This window comes from Emys orbicularis, chromosome 2, assembly GCF_028017835.1.
Source record: "Emys orbicularis isolate rEmyOrb1 chromosome 2, rEmyOrb1.hap1, whole genome shotgun sequence".
Classification (NCBI taxonomy): domain Eukaryota; kingdom Metazoa; phylum Chordata; order Testudines; family Emydidae; genus Emys; species Emys orbicularis.
This window is the reverse complement of record NC_088684.1, coordinates 250,467,127-250,486,458: the sequence shown is the minus strand read 5'-3', so window position 1 is coordinate 250,486,458 and position 19,332 is coordinate 250,467,127. Positions and strand designations below refer to the sequence as shown.

The following is a 19,332-nucleotide window of genomic DNA, read 5'->3' as shown; positions in this document are numbered from 1 at the left end:
CTCCAGAGGCGATCCTGGCAATTAAAAGCTGGTAAACCTAGCTTCAGTACCAGGCAAATTGGTTGAAACTACAGTAAAGAACAGAATGATCAGACACATGATAATCCACGAACTATTGTTGGGGATGAGTCTACATGGTTTTTGTAAAGGGAAATCATGCCTCACCAATCTACTAGAATTCTTGGAGGGGGGTCAACAAGCATGTGGACAAGGGTGATCGAGTGGATATAGTGTACTTAGTTTTTCAGAAAGTCTTTGACAAGGTCCCTTAAGCAAAGTAAACTATCATGGGATGAGAGGGAAGGCCCTCTCATGGATCAGTAACTGGTTAAAAGATAGTAAATAAAGCGTAGGAATAAATGGTCAGTTTTCAGAATGGAGAAAGGTAAATAGTGGTGTCCGCCAGGGATCTGTACTGGGACCAGTACTGTTCAACATATTCATAAATGATCTAGAAAAACAGTGAGGTGGCCAGATTTGCAGATACTCAAGATAGTTAAGTCCAAAGCAGACTGTGAAGGGTTACAAAGGAATCTCACAAAACTGGGTGACTGGGCAACAAAATGGCAGATGAAATTCAATGTTCATAAATGCAGAATAACGCACATTGGAAAACATAATCCCAACTATACATATAAAATGATGGAGTCTAAATTAGCTGTTACCACTCAAGAAAGAGATATTGGAGTCGTTGTGGATAGTTCTCTGAAAACATCCACTCAATGTGCAGCGGCAGTCAAAAGAGCAAACAATGTTGGGAATCATTAGGAAAGGGTTAGATAGTAAGACAGAAAATATCATATTGCCTCTAGATAAATCCGTGGTATGCCCACATCTTGAATACTGCATGTAGATGTGGTCGCCCCATCTCAAAAAAGATATATTGGAACTAGAGAAGGTACAGAAAAGGGAAACAAAAATGATTAGGGGTATGGAACAGCTTCCGTATGAGGAGAGATTGAAAAGACAGGGACTTTTCAGCTTGGAAAAGAGATGACTAAGGGGGAACACGATAGAGGTCTATAAAATCATGACTGGTGTAGAGAAGGTAAGTAAATAACTTGTGGAATTCCTTGCCTGAGGAGGTTGTGAAGGCTACGACTATAACAGCGTTTAAAAGAGAACTGGATAAATTCATGGAGGTTAAGTCCATTAATGGCTACTAGCCAGGATGGGTAAGGAATGGTGTCCCTAGCCTCTTTTTTGTCAGAGGGTGGTGATGGACTGCAGGAGAGAGCGATCACTTGATCATTACCTGTTAGGTTCACTCCCTCTGGGGCACCTGGCATTGGCCACTGTCGGAAGACAGGATACTGGGCTGGATGGACCTTTGGTCTGACCCATTATAGCCATTCTTATGTTCTTAGGAAATGTTAATTACTCCTCATGACACAAGAACTAGGGGCCCCCAAATGAAATGAATAGGCAGCAGATTTAAAACAAACAAAAGGAAGTAAGTATTTCTTCACACAATGCACAATCAACCTGTGGAACTCTTTGCCAGAGGATGCTGTGAAGGCCAAGACTATAACAGGGTTCAAAAAGGAACTAGATAAGTTTATGAAGGATTGGTCCAGCAATGGCTATTAGCTAGGATGGGCAGGGATGCAAAACCATGCTCTGAAGTGTCCCTAGCCTCTCTTTGCCAGAAGCTGGGAATGGGCGACAGGGGATGGATCACTTGATGGATTACCTGTTCTGTTCATTCCCTCTGAAGCATCTGGCACAGGCCACTGTTAGAAAACAGGATATTGGGCATGATGGACCATTGGGCTGATCCAGTATGGCCGTTCTTACTGTACTGACTGAAGAAGAGGCAAGTTGGGAGATGATTGACTGGTGAGAGAAACCATTTTCAATAAAGCCTGCATCTTGTTACATTAGACATGTTCTTTTAGACGTGTTTTCACTTTTATTTGCTTTTAACCCTTTCTAACTTTGTTCCTTTTACTTAGCACCACTTAAGTCCTATTGTTAATACATTTATTTATTTTCATTATGAACTAACTCTGTGCGCTGTTTAGATAATAATCTGTGATGCAGTTTGTCTCTTTACAGGTGCAACAAACATTATTTCTCAGAGCTGTCCAGGAGAAGGCTGGACACTTCAGGGCAGTGGTTTTCAAACTTTTTTTCTGGGGACCCAGTTGAAGAAAATTGTTGATGCCTGTGACCCAATGGAGCTGTGGGATGAGGGGTTCCAGGTTTGGGAGGGGCTCAGGGCTGGAGCAGGGGGTCAGGGTGTGGAAGGGCTATGGGCTGGGGGTGCAGGCTCTGAGATGGGGTCTGGGATGACGGGTTTGGGGTGCAGGAGGGGCTCCAGGTTTTGGGGGGCTCAGGGCTGGGGGCGCAGGCTCTGAGATGGGGCCAAGGATGAGGGAGTTGGGGTGCAGGAAGGGGTTCCAAGTTTGGGGAGGCTCAGGCGTAAACTTACCTCCGGCGGCTCCCAATCAGCGGCGCAGCCGGGGTGCAGAGGCAGGCTTCCTGCCTCTCCTGGCACTGCAGACCACGCTGTGCCCCAGAAGCAGCCAGCAGCAGGTCCGGGCTCCTCCGCAAGCAGGTCCGCACAGCTCTTGCCCGCAGGCACCACCACTCCCGGCTCCCATTGGCCAGGAACCGGCCAATGGGAGTGTGGAGCGGTTGCTTGGGGTTGGGGCAGAACGTGGAGCCCCATGGCCCCCCTGCCTAGAAGCGGGACCGGCTGCTGGCCGCTTCCAGGACGCAGCACGGTGTCAGAACAGGTAGGCACTAGCCTCTCTTAGCTAGGCAGCACCACGGATAGGACTTTTAACGTCCCGGTCGGCAATGCTGACCAGAGCCGCTAGGGTCCCTGGGTGCTGAACAAGGCGACCCAGTGACTTACATGCCGCGACCCAGTACTGGGCTGCGACACAAACTTTGAAAGATACTGGTTTAGGGCACACAATTTTGGGGAAATTCAGGACTGGAAATGTGTTGGAGTCATCTGGCTGGTTGTAACCCAGGCTGGTGGAAGCCAAAGTGAGGTTGTAGACAGGCTGTTGGGATCAGCGCTGCTGAACCAGGGCTATGCAAGCACACAGATGCTCAGGGTGTGACCCACATGCTTGTAGGCTTGTTGTAAGTGGCCCAGGTTGGGAGCTATAGCAACAGAGCATTGCGAGGTACCCAGAGTTATGGGTAAGTGGTGACAACCCCCCACTGGTCCTGGATTGCACTCCTGAACTCTGACCAGACTGTCACAGTCACTTCCTACAGTGATGAGTACCCTAGAAATATTTACTACAAAGGTCCTTTTTTCCCCTCTTCTGTCAGGATATGGAATTATTTTGTACTTGCACCATACTACATTAAATGAAACTTCAAATTCACCTGCTTGCGGATATGAAATACAATTCCATCACGTTTCTGAGGGTAACATACACAAGTTAAACAAAGCAATAGATTGTTCATGAGGAGAAACTCCTAAAATAAAAATTCATGGAAATAATTAATTAAGATCAAATTTTGAGACAGTAATACTAATAGAGCTAGGTAAACAATTCACAAACGATCACCTATTCAAACGTACTCTTTTCTTTGTGATACACACAAACAACTCATGATTTTTTACCAATGTGTTCACTATTTGCAGCTGTTCAATGAATTGCTTAAACTAAGCATTGTTAGCGTATGGGTTATTCACAAACTGTTAGTAACAAGTATTTGATATTCATGCTGCACAATTGGCCCACTTATGACACAGTTTCAGCTCACTGATGCACTTTCTTGAACAGGAGGGAAATCTAGAAGAGAACTTGGGGCAATCATGAGAACACTTCCAACGTGAACACTCACTTGAGTGTTTCATGAAACTTCTTTCTGCAAACATTCTTGTGAATAATAAAAAAGAATTCAGCAAGAAGGGGTCAAATAAAAGCAAAACAAATTGGAGGGTTCAGTTATATAACAATTCCTGATTTTGCCCAGCTGTAAACACAAGCGTAATGTACCCTTTTCCCACCCAGGATGTAGATTTCTAACAATTAAAAAGATCACCTTGGACTGAAGGTTCCAATTCAGGTGTGCAGTTATGCCAACTTAAAAGACATTGGTTATTCTCTTTTTAAAAAAAAAAAAAAAAAAAAAAAAAAAAGCACACTTTCTCCCCCATCTTCCCACCAAGTTCAGTTTCTGACTTCTTTTTTTTAAGTTGGCGTTCGAAAGCAAAGTGAACAAGAGTCTAAAAACCATGAAGTGGGAAATTCTATGTGGAAAAACAAACAAAAGTGAACTAGATAGCAAAACCAAGCCTGCAGTAACTTGAAAAACTACCACTGGTGAATGGTTTTTAACATAATGACAATAGACTGGAAGAGCTGCTCCATTCTCTCATGTACAAAATGAGTAGTTTAAGATTGACTATCTTGGCTCTGAATAAAGTAATTAATCACATGCCCACTCAAGAGGCCAGACTGACTAGTCTAGTTTTGCAGATTAAAACATTTTATTGGGGGATTTTAAGAAAAAAAAAAAAAAAAGACTGATATACACATGCAAAATATCCTTATGTAATTACAGTGGGCTAGATCCTGCAAACACATGAGCAACGTTACATGGCTGAGTTCAACAGAAACACACGAGTGAGTAATTTTATTCAGATGGGTAGAAGTGTGTCAATTTCCTGGTTTCCTTTATGAATTCAGTGGCAAAACTATGTTAATGTAGAGTTGAGGAGGTTGGTGGTATGTCATTTCCTTGCAGAAAGCTGAGTTGAGCTAAATTCAAACTTCTGAAAACTAGGAAACTCAGAGTTAAGGCTGCATCAGAGTTAAGGTTGCCCATACATGGGCAACCTTAACTCTGCCTTCTTTCAGCAGTGCCCCAATAACACAAAAACCTTTACTCTGCCAGCCTCACTATTGCTGAAATGTACAAGCTCTTCACCTCTTTTTACAGCCCATTCATGCTCACCCACAGAATGCCATCTAACACTATTAAAGGACAAAAGGAAAAGAAAATGGTTGGCAGAGTAAAAGGTATGTATGTTAACAGGGTCTATTGGGGCACTGCTGAAAGGGGCAAAGTTAAAACTGCATGGGCAGCCTTAACTGCTTATTTCCTGCTTTTCAGAAGTGTGAGTTTTGCTCAACTCAACATTCAGCAATGGGATGACACACACACCAACCAACCTCAACTTTGCGGTAATGTAATTTTTTGCCATTGAATTTCCTAGGGTTATTTTTAAACAGGAGAAAGATATGTTGTTGGTAGGAATTAATAGTCATTTAGATAGCTGTACATATCATGCCCTGCAATTTGCATACCGAGCCAGTCAGCTGGGGCCCCACCAACCCTACTTTGACACACCTCCGCAGCCACACCCTGACCCATTCACTGCATTACCCTGTCAATCTGTGCCCCTCCCACTTCTGTACCCAGCCCCCCCCCCCTCCAACCACAAGCAGGGAATGCATCTCTCTGCAGTTTCCACTCCTTAGTATACAAATGTTTCTATTGCCATTACTTTCCTCTCAACCCCACCTATAACCCAACTCACATGCAGAGGCTACAGTGTGTGGTACTTCTGATCATGTTTCAGAATGGGATGGAGGGTGAAGTTTGTGGCAGGGCCAGCGAGAGAAATGACACACGATTTCTGTTGGAAAATACTGACAGTTTTACATTTGAGAGAAAGACCCTCTGACCCAATCCAATGGACATACCCTATCTCTGAGAAAGTGTGGGGGAGGTCAGAGCTTGTAATGTTTCTATGCCGTACAGTCCACATTGTCTGGTCAGCCATGACCCCTCTGATTTCCCAGTTAATATTCTTCCAATGCTTATTAATAGCTTTCCTATTGTCACAGTAGCAATTATTCAGACACTCAGTCTAATCAGTGAAAACTATCACAGCTCCTAGCCACAGTTCTCTGATGGGGTTCAAATCTGTTTTCACACATTGTATGAGGTTTACACTAGGATTAAGGCCCAGATCATTTCCGTCCTGTGAATCACCACAACGTCCAGTAGATGACAACCTCATAAGTCACTGATGGGGGAAACATGATGCCAATGCAGACCACCTCTCTTCCAAATTAGCCTGTTATCAACAATCTCCATAACATGGCATATTCTTTGCTCTCTCGCAAACTTCTGCAACCTCATGAGCCAGGAATTCCCTAGAATCCACATAATGGCAATTTGGTCAGTGCACGAATTTCTTTTTCGTCAGTTGTCAAGGTACCTGCACTGTCAGTTCCAAACCTCCATGCTATGCGTCTTTGGAAACCACCACGTTTTATCTGCTCAGAGATCTGGAAGCAGCCACTTCCCCAGGGTTACTAAAAATACAGATTTTCTCAAACATCCAATCCTAGACTAGCCTACCACCCATTCTCATTTCCCACCCCTACCATAGCCACAACCCCTCTCCCCCCCCCCCCCCCCCCGCCAACTCCCCACACACCAATATAACAAAAGTTTTGGTTCGACAGGCTGCTAACTATTCTGCTTTGTTCACAATAAACCTCCCCATAAAATAAAAACATGTTATAATAGAACGACAACTTGTAGCAAGCAACATGAATTATTAAATCTTTATTGCATGGGAGTACAAAAAGATTAAGACTAGAAAGGTCAGTGGCAAGGTGTTCGCCAGGGACAATGTTGCCAGCAAATTCCCTCGAACAATCCAGGCAAACAAAGTGGCTGCAAAAAAGCCTTCATTTTTTTCCCCCCATTTATTGGTTCATGTGCAATGTAATACTTCCAGACTGCTGTCTACACAAGCAAAGAAATGAACATGTTCTTAAACACCGTTCCCAATTTCAGTCCCCCAAAGATTCAGTGGGTGCCGTGCACTACCTTGGGTAAAACTTGAAAACTTGAGACCTTTTTGACCCACGTAACAATAGTTTGATCTCCAGCTCTGTGCAAGAACCCACCTAGAAACTATTTTTAAAATGGATATTGGGGGGGGGCTTATATTTCTGCAACTCCTAGCTCAAATGAGCCCAATTTTGGGTCACTAACCCTGCACTGCCCCCTCCTAAAGCAAACCACATTTCAAAGGAATTCAACTAAGCATGTTGATTTTAGAGGACTTAGAAAGGTCAATCTTTAAACATAAGTTGTGATGCAACCTCTACTATCTTGGTGCTGCCATTCGACTATTATTTGGGGCCCCAATCCTGTGAAGTGAATTTTGGAGTGACGTTTTCAATTTCATATCAAAATGCTGACTTTTTAATTTGCAGCAACTTCTTGACATTATTAGTTTGTTCTGTGTTTATACAGCGTCTAGCACAACAGGGTCCTGGTCCATGACTGTGGCTCGTAAGTGCTATAAGAATACTGCTACTATTAATAGTCACCCACGGATATGTTGGAGCCACTGAGTCGGTTTCCTTGCTTTGACTTTGCTCTGAGGACCAGCAGATGACAGGAATGCACCTGAGCAAAGTGCTCAGCTAGGGTTGGGAATATTATGACAGAGGAGTAAGGAGGATAGCTGTAACATTGTTTATTTCTCAACCACAGTCTCCGGGCAAAAGAGGGGCGTCAGCATTCAGCTAATCTTCATATAAATATCAGGCTCCAAGATGTGTGTGAGGGTCAGTTAATTATCTTGTTCATAAGTTAATCAAACTGTTTTTGCCATTTAGAGTTCTATTTTCCTGAACAGAATGAGCATTTTGCAAAAGTGGCACCGGACTCCTAGTTGTTTTGTGGATACAGACTAACACGGCTACCCCCTGATACTTGACATTTTGCAAAAGGTTTGGTAAAGACTCATTTGCTTTTCCCAAATGGGAGCGAAGACACCAGTTTACAGGGATCACTCAAGAATACCTTTTACACGAAATATTATCAAGGGAAATGAATATTCTGCCTCTTCCTCTAACAAATATGGGCTCAACTCAGAAGAATGAAATGCTTTCAAATGTAAGTTCTGCTGACCTACCCTCCCCACTATCTCACACAAAAAATTCTACTTGTGTTTATTCAACTACATAATTTTGAGTTCAGAAAGACATTTAATCCCTGCAACAGTCAGGAAGTGAGATTTGTGAAATCAACAGTGTGACTCAGCTAGGTCAGAGGAAAAGCTGTAAAGTCCAACTGAGCCAAAGCATCCCACAAAAAATAGATAAGGGAGTTCAGCCATATACAGATATTACTAAGTACAACCCTGTTAGGATTTTGTTTTAGCAGCCATTAGAAAGATCCTGTTAAACAAGACATAGGCCTAATTTGCCCTCCCACAATAACCTAGTATTCTTCAATCAGCAAATCCACTCATAAGTGCTCTGAAACAGGAAGAAAACAAGTTAATGGTGACTTCAATGTTTAAAACAGCTAAACCTATTTTGACCTGGCTGATTTCAACATGTGAAACGTTTGTACAAATAAAAAAAAAAAAAAGCCATCCTTATGATGCTGAGCTCACTACCTCAAATATGAAGGAGATATTTTAACCAACGAACATGTAGCTAAGTGGCTAATAGCCAAACAGAATTTATAATTGCTCATTTAGCTAAAAAATAAATTCCAGTTTTCCTTGTGCACAACAGAAATATTAAATTAAGAGGACAAAATGACCAGTTAATGTATACCAAGATATACAGACATGCTAGGTTACACATAAATATTGTATTTGTTTCTATAAAGAAAAGGAGATGAAGAAATTTACATTTTAGTTTTCTTCATAAACAGGCCACATATTAAAATTAATTTGTATATGACAGTGTTTAGGTCTGCACAAATAAACATGCAGAAATAACTTCAGTGCTTAGTATTTTCAGACATGTCCTATATAGAAAGTAATGGCAATCCCCTTTTCCTAACTTAGCTAGTCACAAGCATGGACGCTCTGTCTTTCAAGTGTTATAGCTCACTTGCATATTCAGGGTAAATTATGCAATACACTGAACTTTGGGATACCATAACATGAAAAAGGGGAGTGTGCTGCTGTATGTATCTCATATACTAAACACCTTTTCTATTTCTCCACATCCACTTTGACTGGACTCTGATCTTAAAACCACCAACTCCTCCCAGCATTTTGCCAGCTTGCTTTTATCAGCACGGCAGTTAACTCTGTGCCTGTTGCTGTCTCTGAAAACCTTCACACTTGCAGAAGGTCCTGTAGGAAATATATTACCAGCAGATAGGCATCTGAAGGCCTGTCCCACTAGCATGGCCACACCTCACCGTGTGCATTTCAGATATGCAACAGAACTTTAGTTGGTCTCTCCATCTTCATGGTACTGTGACAAAGGTTGTGAAAAGACAAACAACAATGACAATGTACTTATACAGCCTCCCATCCCAGTACTAACTGAAACTTTCCCTCGATTCTGAACATCCAGCTGTTCACAACAGAATTTTCTGTCTGCTGACTCTTTTCTTCCCCACTGGAGTTCAGGGGATTCACAATAGCAAAAAGAGTATTTATAGGCCACAATTATTTTTGTTTCCAGAGTCAGCTTTTTAAAACCTGGCTTTAGTGGCTGACTTCAAAGCAAGGCTCCCAGTACAAAGTACTCAGTCCTATCACATACATACCAATTCCTTTAATAAGGTGGCAGTTGGGAAGTTCCACTGGTTCCAGCTCTCTGGAGCCATTCAGTTTACGTCTGCAAGAGGAAATACAGTTTAGTGTAACAGATCAAAGCGAGAGTTTTACAAACTGAAACAGTGTTGACTGATATATGCTGGCTAGCATATACATAGATTTCATAATAATATATATTATCTGCACCATATACACAAGTATGCATTAAGTACAAATATTGTAACAGTGTAGGGTGACCAGATGTCCCGATTTTATAGGGACAGTCCCGATTTTGGGGTCTTTTTCTTATATAGGCTTCTATTACCCCCCACCTCCTGTCCTGATTTTTCACATTTGCTGTCTGGTCACCCTATAACAGTGATGTGGCTTAAACGGATCTATACCATAATCCTTTTCACTTATGCTAAGTATCCCATAACACCTTACACTTACTGAAGCAAGCATTTAGCACAAGGAGATAGGAAACTTGTCAAAATCAAGATGCATTCATTCTAAGTCTTAGTACAAGCTAGGGAGGTACCTTCACGGACAAGTACCTGGAATGTGAGTATCTAAAACAAAGATAAGGAAGGAACATGGGAACTGGGACAAACTGATGGTTTGGGTTTTAGTGACATATAAAGAGATGTGCAACTTGTAAAATCATACAAATAATACCAGCTGAAATGTGTACCTTGGGGAGCACACTTTCTGCATAAGGTGAATGTAACATCGCTGCAGGAGACTGCTCTTTGGAGACTGGTATCTTACAGAACTTTTTTCCTGTACCATATTAATAAACCTGACTGACATTGGTTACATGGTCTCTTGAATAGATTTCGTCAATTTAATAAAGAAATTGATATGTACCAGGTTTGTTATCCCATCCACGAAGACATTGGTACCGTGCCAATAGCGGCTTTATGTTATTTGGGGACGTGGTTTAACTTGGCTGACAGAGAATCAGGGTGTTAGCAGCAGGATTCAAAATTGCTCGTGGGTGCACACACAGACATGATAAAATAAGGCAAGTGTTACCAGCAAAACTTTGTAGTGTAGGCCTGGCTTTGGTATGTAGCTAGGTACTGGGAGCTGTATAGGGTATAATACCACCCTACAATCTATTTTCACATTGTCCTTCTGCTCAAGAAAACTGGTGCAAATGGCTAGTGAATCTGGGCCATTTCTTTGCTGCATTACCTTTTCCTTCAGCCATAGTCCCACAATGACTCGCCGAGAATGACCGCTCTGGTCACAATTCTAAAATCAGCTGTTCAGGGGTCACAGTGACCAGAAGCCTGACCTCCTTTAAAATACCTGTGTGTTCTTCCTACTAGCTTACCTTTATAAGCATAGGGGTCTGGCTCCATGTAAAGCTACAGGTAAGCTTTGCACTGCTGCCTTATCTAGAAAAGAAGGCCTAGATTTCCTTGGCCTGTGGGGAGGTGTGGTGCAAGCCCAGCTGTGAATAACCACAGGAATATAGAGGTCTATTCGGTCATTACAGAGATGATGCTGAAGCTGGGGTAGAAAAAAGGTGATGAGCAGAAATGCCAGGCCATGAGGAAGGGAGGCCAACAGAAGATCTGCGGCTACCCCCGAATACTTGCTGCTTCTATGCAATTCTGGCAGGGACCCCATCAGCAATCTGTAGGTAAGAGTGGACACCTCATGAGACCCAGAGGAAGGAGCCCCAGCAGTGCAGCAATGACAAGAGTGTTGAGAAGAGAGATGAGGAGGATATAGACCCCGCCAGGAGCTCTTCAAGAGACTAATGGACCCCACCCAGACACAGAATCCATTGAGGACGGGTAAGGGAGCTCAGGGAGCTATATTAAAGCATAATTCTCTCTTTACTTTCTTCGTGGGCCCCAAATCACCTCCACTCCCTTTCAAAAATGGCAGCCAAATGTGCACAGTCAGAGAATAAAAGAATTCCTTTTTGAAGTAGCCAGAGCCAATTTATTTTAAAAATGTGCCGACAGCAAAATAAGAAACGATCACAGCCATTTAGTAGCCAGCAGCTTTTGGTAGCAAGATAGAATATCCATCGCCATAAATCCATTAAATGCAAACCTAAACAAATATATTCTGAATGCAATACCAGAGCATTAGAAAATGTCAAAAACCTTGCAAGCACTCCAGTAATTAGTCAGGCAGCCTATGGTAGAACCTCAGAGTTACAAACTTTGGGAATGGAGGTTGTTCGTAACTCTGAAATGTTTGTAACTCAACAAAACGTTTTGGTTGTTCTTTCAAAAGTTTACAATGGAACATTGACTTAATACAGCTTTGAAATTTACTATGCTGCTTTTAACCATCTTAATTTTACATGAAATAAGCACAGAAATGGTTTCCTTACCTTATCAAATCTTTTTTTTTTTTTTCTCTTTTTTTAAAAAAGCTTTCCCTTTCCCCCCCAGTAGTTTGCGTTTAACACAGTACTGTCTGTGTGTGTGTGTGTGTGTGTGTGTGTGTGTGTGTGTGTGTGTGCGCGCGCTGCTGCCTGATTGCGTGCTTCTGGTTCCAAAGAGGTGTGTGGTTCACTGGTCAGTTCATAACTCTGGTGCTCGTAACTCAGATTCTACTGTACATGATTTTTATGTAAACATTGCAAATGGCAGTGCTTTGGTTTTCCAGTCCGAGAGTCTTTGTTCAAAACGTGTATGCTGTGCTTGGATTCAGGGGTAGGAAGTGGTAGAGATGGTGCTGATGGCTCAGGGAGGGTGACTTTGCTTTGGCTTGCAGAGGTAGGCGATGGCAAGAACCTTCTCCTCTCATGAGGGGTTTGGATGATGCGGGCCTTGTGGGGTTTGGATGATACCTTGTGTCTCTGGCACAATCTCGCCAGGTATTTTCGAGCAGATGCTCTTTACTCGTTTCCTGGCCATTTCTAGGAAGTGTGGTCTTGTTCTTTCTGTCACACTAGGACACCTTCTGTGAACCACCACCAACTGGCAGCATATGGGCTAGGGCGACTTCAAGCCTCCTTGAGCAGCTGTCTATCCTGGGGGCCCTTGTCAGCCTTAGGAGTGATATCACCCATGATCACTACTGCTGTAATAAAGTTAGCAATATTTACTGCACTATCCCTACACTTATTGCCCAGGACACCCAACAGTCCTTGCGCCCCCAGCAGCAGGCTTTGAACAGCACTCTTATGCACTCACTATGCTGGGAGCTGCTGAGCAGTCCTGAACCAAACCTGACCCTCTGCATATTTTTATGTAAATCTTTGTCTCAAAACTCCCTACACTTTTTCACATTGCTTTTCCTTTCTGTTTTTTCTTTAAATAAAAAGACAGACATTATTAGCTTTTTCAGCAGCCTTGGCTTGGGCATCCTTGAGAGGCGCAGCCTCCACTCCTGCTGAAAGACTGACCTTGACCAGGAAGGAAAAAAAGGACCAGGGAGGACATGTTTTCTGAGTTCCTCCATTGCTCAGAGCCCCATGCATGAGAGACTAGAGATTCAAGTAAATCCCTGGATTCCCTCTATGCTGGAGGAAGGACCTAGAGGTGCATTGAGCAGAAGGACCAAGAGATGCATCAAGATGTGCAAAGACATCATGCAGCTCTACACGCAGACGCAGGTCTTACAAAACTTAATGGAGTAAAATGCCCAAAGACTTCCACCCCAGCAGCCATTGCACTGCATGGACAATTCTATGTTCCAGGGACTATCCATCCCCTACACTCTCAAGGCACCGGCATCGCCTGCAGCAATACCTGTCCATATCGCTCAATGCCAGTGACAATTGAGAACTGCTCAGTAAAATTGAGTTTTGTGAAAGTCATGCTTTATTTACGGTTTCTTACAAAGCAAAACATGTGACTGCCCAAGTCAGCACCACTATTTCCAGACTCATAGCAAGTATTTACATATCATTTAACATTCATACACAAGCATAGAGTGATAGATGTGGCAATTTCCTGGAATATCCTTGAAAAACCTTATTAAGTTTAAGTGTCTTTGGAATCTGTTGTATTAAATGCAAAGATTATGTATTATTGTGGGCTGGGACTGCATGTCATCTCTCTGGGGGTAGATGGGAGGTGAACTTTAGTAAACGTTATGAACTTTAGAAGGACTGTACTGAACAATGGGCCAGACAAGAATGAATTTTTGGAACAAACAGTGTCAAGTGTTTGTCTGGGAAAAGTCTAGAGGGAGGTGAATACAAATTCCCCACTTCCAGTTATGCAAAAACCCAATCTTTTGAAGCTATGCCCTGAGGAAAGGTCCCCAAGAATCACTGTTGGCATTTCACCCCCACCAACATGTATGCGCCAGTCTGAGACAAGTGTCCCTGATTGTGACTTTCAAAAAAAGTCCAGTATTTTTGAAGATGTGAGCGTCATGCTCCTTCCCTGATCAGCCAATGCTAATGCTAATTGATATGATAATATCCTTGAAGCCCAGGTGGCAAACTTCATGTGCCAGGCCATGTCAACACTAAAGTGTTAACAGCTGTATACTAGAAAAAATGCTGGCGACATTAGCTGTTGCTAGAACATGTGAAAGCTTCGATGATGCCATGTACCCTCCCTGCAAGAGATTGCATCAGCAAAACCCACAGTGCAGGAAGGATAGGCATCCACCAATGAAATGTCCACCCGTTATCCACCAACGCTTGCATAAACATAGAAAAGTATCCCTTTCTGTTTATGTACTCAGAAGCAAGCTGGTGGGAGGCGCAGAATCAGGAAGTGTGTCCCATATATTGCCCCCTCTCCCCTGTTTGGGAAGCCCATGCCATCAAATTCCTCTGTTATTTCTTGCACATTGCCCAGAGTCACAATCCTGTACAGCAGGATATACTTAATAGATTTTCATATCTGGATAACAATGGACTTCCCCCCCACCCCATACCATAGATCAGCAACCTTTCAGAAGTAGTGTGCCGAGTCTTCATTTGTTCACTCTGATTTAAGGTTTCGCGCTCCAGTAATACATTTCAACATTTTTAGAAGGTTTCTTTCTATAAGTCTAGAATATAGAACTAAACTATTGTTGTATGTAAAGTAAATAAGGTTTTTAAAATGTTTAAGAAGCTTCATTTAAAATTAAATTAAAATGCAGAGCCCCCCGGACCAGTTGCCAGGACCCAGGCAGTGTGAGTGCCACTGAAAATCAGCTCGCGTGCTGCCTTTGGCACATGCCATAGGTTGCCTACCCCTGCCATAGATTTTCCAACACCAAGGTGATTGACTACTGACTAATAGCAGCCCAGAATTGCAAGCCTCCAGAGCACAATCACCACTCATGTCTCCATTATCAATGCAACACCCATTCTGGTATCCCTGAGCTGGAGGACTGGGGAAGCGTGGCACTCACCTCCAGGAACATGACTTTCTAAGTCCAAAAGTGCTCTGGCCACGGCTGATCATCCAGATTTACATCATTATCCAATCCCATCACTTGGTTCTCATTTCACAGGTACAGATGCACTTCTCCACAGTTTGTAACTCGTCCGTGAATGCCTGAAGCAACTGGGGACTGTCATTCTCATTTTTGCTGCTGTAGGACTACTAGTGGTGGTAGTTGAAGTTCAGAATACAGAAGAATTACTCACTCAGTCTCTAAAACAATGAAAATTCCGCTGATCTCTTCAGCATCTATGCTTCTCCCAGCGAGATAGCAGAGAAATTGAAAAGCAATGAGAAGACTGGAGGGTATTTTAATAACAGTGTGAAAAAAGATTATGTGATGGAACAAAGAGAATTGTGGAAACTTGACCCCAAGTTGCCATAATTCCCTGAGAATGCTGTTATCCCACAATGCACTGCAAAAACATCCCCCAAGAAAATGAGACAAACGGTGGTGTGGTGGATGCCTATCCTTCCTGCACTGTGGGTTTTGCTGATGCAATCTCTTGCAGCAAGGATACATGGTATCAGCGAAGCTTTCACATGTTCTAGCGACATTAATGTCAACAGCTGTATGCTAGAAAAAATGCTGGCAAAACTTTAGTGTTGACATGGCCTGGCACATGAAGTTTGCCACCTGGGCTTCAAGGATATTATCATTTCTACCAATGTCTCAAAATTTACAACTGAGAAACTGATCCTCATCTCTTTAGGAAATTCACTTGGAAACGTCTCAAAAAAAATAACCTTAGTACACACTCCCAGCCAACCCCTACCCCACCACTGCAACACAAAAATGCAACATTGAATGTCCTCATGTGACTATCACAGTGTTTCTCCTGGTTTTAAAGAGTTTCTTGCTTGAGACCTATTTCTTCTACATCTGAGGAATACAAAAATGGTTTAAAAACAACAACACATTTTCAAAGCAATAGAAGCTTTTGAAGTACACTCTTTGCATCAAGTGTTCAGGAGAAAGTTAGCATCTGCCAGAAGTCAATGGAAGCGTTATTTATTTCTGTGGACATTGGATCAGGACCTTATTTATTATTATGAATTTTTAAAACTAAAGCATAATAAGAACAAGAGGAAAATAAGTAGAGTGTGCCTTTAACAATCACACATCTGAAAATACAGCAGTTCAGCTCCATCAAGAATTGTTCTTTTAAGGAGTGGAGGCAAAAGTCCATGAATAGTGTGAACTCTTACTATGCTCAGACCCCACAGCAGAGATAGGATGTGAATAAGCTGCCTCCATTGCTGTAGATATTAGCAATACAGTATGATGCATAAACTAATTTAATACAAAATTAATCACTTTTCACCTCCAGGAGTATTAGAAATTATGTTAAATGTGTTTGAAAAAAAAGAAACACTGAAGGACCCTTTTCAGTATCATATCACCAGACCACAATGTGCCAGAACTCAAGGGATTAATGTGAACAGCAGCAAAGCTATAGAGAACTTCTTAATTTTCATTTTCTTTTGGAGTGGGAGATGGGTGTGGAGAGATATCAAGAAAAAAAAAAAAATCTCACTTTCCAATCTCCTCCTTCCAGTACATATTAGGGGAAGCTAGACAGCAGTCTCAACTCTTATCTGAAGTTGTACATTTCCAGTCACCAGTACTGCTGTATTAGCAAGGTTGCAATATAGCAGGCTTATAATGCAGCACATGCACACACCAGGGGAAAAAAAAAGTCATAAAAATGCAATAAAAACAGAATATTCACAAAGTGCTTTTAGTTTGATCTGTTTCTAGCATATAACTTTATTTTACCAGTTTTCAATATTATTTCAATCCTGTTTATTCAGCTTTCGACAGGGGCCTGCTAGTTACCATGCTCTGAAACAGCTCACCCAAAAAATAAACCGGGAATGCTAGAACTTTATCAAGATCCCTATATTGTGAGACAGAACAGTAGCAGTTTTTTGTTGCCAATAAATTTCCCAATTAGTGCTCAGACTAGTGGTAGGACCAGCACTGAACTGAATTTAGTTCCAAACACAATACTTCTCTTAATATACTTGTACTGCACTCTACCCTGTACAAAAGTAAGTAGTAAAAAGTTTATTTGTAATTAGCTACAATGTTAGATCTAAAATTTAAATCGTTTATATGTTGTTACTTTGATTTCTTGCAAATATTTTTACATCACTCATTATTACCAGGGCAATGACTCCACTGTCACCTAACAAAGTAATTCCACATTCACTTTTCTAGCCTAAAGCTACTAAAGTTACATGGTTATGTTTCCAGAGAAGCTATTTCTGTAATATTGTATTACTAGACTTTGCTAGATGTACTCTCTACTTCTAGGGTTTAATAGCTTTGATTCGGTTTAGTATTCATCTCATTACTCAAAACAACTCCTCTGAAAGTTGAAACTGGCATGTTCCCTTATTGAAAGTATATTGGTTCCAGTTCCAGATAGTACAGAAACTGGTTTGCTAGTGGCTGTTTATTCACAAGTTCTGGCTTTAAAAAAAAAAAAGAAGTTATTTATTTTTGCAATCTAAGTTATTTCGCAAAACAGATTTTTTTTAAATGATTGATTGGGGAAATTGTATTTACCATCTTGACAGTGTGTCAACATACCCTCAGTCATTATGACCTCTGTTGGAAGAGGAACACGCAAGTAAACAAAGCTATCCCCTTAAGGTTCATACTTCACAGACCCCATTAGCTCGGGTTAGCAAAGGATTGGACATACCCAGCTACGACATCACCCTACTGTAAATCTGATTTATCTGGGGCGAATATTTCTGAAGTTAGTTTGAAGCTTGGCTTAGAACGACCAATGCAAAAGCAAACAAAGCAAGTGCTCCGATTGCATCTGGAGGATAACAGGGTAGTTTACATTAACCCCTTCCTTCCTCCGACAAATTCAGTGGCATTTCTGTACGTGCAGGCTCTTGCTAAAGCTGCATGCCATGCTAGGCAACAAGATGAACTGCAATCCCCTGGGAAGACAGACAACCACTTTTTTAAACAGTGATGTAATCTCAGTTGCTCAGCAATCCAGGCTCTACAAAGCCAGGCTCTTCCGACCTATGCCGCTTTGCACTCAGCCTGAACCCCGCAGACAAGCTTTGCCAGCCGATGACGGTATGGGAGGAATGCACAATCGAGCCTTCTCTTCATGGCACTTCTGCTCTGCATGCCCCGTGCAGAAGGACAAGAACTCTGGGCAATAAGGACGTGCGGGACCCAAGAGCTCCCGAGTCCCACTAGACCGGAGTGACTTCTAATTCGATTCCCCACCTGTGGCCGTTCTATTTAGCAGCGAACGCTGTGCTGTTGAAACACCCCGCCCCCATTAGGGAAGGAAAGCACCAACTAGACGGACAGACCCAGGACCTCTCCGGGTCTCCCAAGAGCTCGCCAGTCTCTCCAGGGAACCAAGCTCCCGAACGTGCCCCGGCTCGGGCCAGCTCCCCGAGGTGGGGCTGGAACCACTTACCGAAACTCCATTAGCCTCTCCCCGAAGAGGGCGGCAAGTATCCCGGCGAGGGCGAGCACCAGCACTTTCCCCATGGCTCTGCGCTGGACGCTAGTCTATGCCCCCTCGCAAACCAGGCCGAGCGCGCCCGCCTTTCAGCGAGGGCTCCAGGGCTCCGCCCACGGCCACTAATTGTCCCCTCCCAGCTGCGAGAGCCTCGGGGCCGCTAATGGGATCAGGCACTCCGCCTCCCGCCACGCGCTCGCCCCGCCTCGCCCTGCCCCCCGGGAGCCTGCTCGGGGCTGAGCGCCCTGCCTCCGTGATAGCCCTGAGCTAGGACTGGCAACGGGGAGAGACACAAACTCCCCGAGCAGGAGAGAATGGGCGAGGGGACGCTTCTAGCTCCAGCCTAGCAAACACCAGCCGCAGGAGAAAGACCCTGGGCTAGATTCACACAGGAACTTGGGGCAAGTCTAGCTACAGAATTAATTCGACCTGGGTTACCTGGATATACAGCCACCGCAGTAATTGAATCGGTTTTACACGTCCACACTGTGCTCCTGATGTCGGCGTTGCACATCCTCGCCAGGAGCGCTAGCACCCATTTAACTGTCAGCGTGGGGCATTATGGGACAGCTTCTGAAAGGCAGCAGCAGTTGGTGTAAACAACACAGTGTCTACACTGACACCACCTCGCCCTAACTACATCGACCTAAGCGCTGCGCCTCTCACAGAGGTGGAGTTATTAAGTCGGTGTAGTGGGCAAGTTACATCGGCAGGAGCTACATTTTAGTGTGGACACTTACAGCATTAGGTTGACGTAAGCTGCCTTATGTCTACCTAAGGCCTGGTCTACACTACCCGCCTGAATCGGTGGGTAGAAATCAACCTCTCGGGGATCGATTTATCACGTCCCGTCAGGACGCGACAATCGATCCCCGAATCGACGCTCTTACTCCACCAGCGAAGGTGGGAGTAAGAGCCGTCGACGGGAAGCCGCGGA

At 43.3% G+C, this 19,332-nt stretch overlaps 1 protein-coding gene across 1 annotated transcript in view; it reads right to left on the bottom strand.

Moving 5' to 3' along the window:
* The window catches only part of LOC135874340 (serum paraoxonase/arylesterase 2-like), a 49,224-nt gene extending 30,800 nt beyond the window's left edge, over positions 1-18,424 (bottom strand). Inside the window, exons 1-2 of the mRNA XM_065399138.1 lie at positions 18,351-18,424; positions 9,529-9,599 (exon numbers count right to left, since the gene is read on the bottom strand). Coding sequence (XP_065255210.1) covers positions 9,529-9,599; positions 18,351-18,424 — 145 coding nt within the window. The remainder of the gene's footprint in view (positions 1-9,528; positions 9,600-18,350) is intronic.
* Positions 18,425-19,332: the final 908 nt, after the last annotated feature.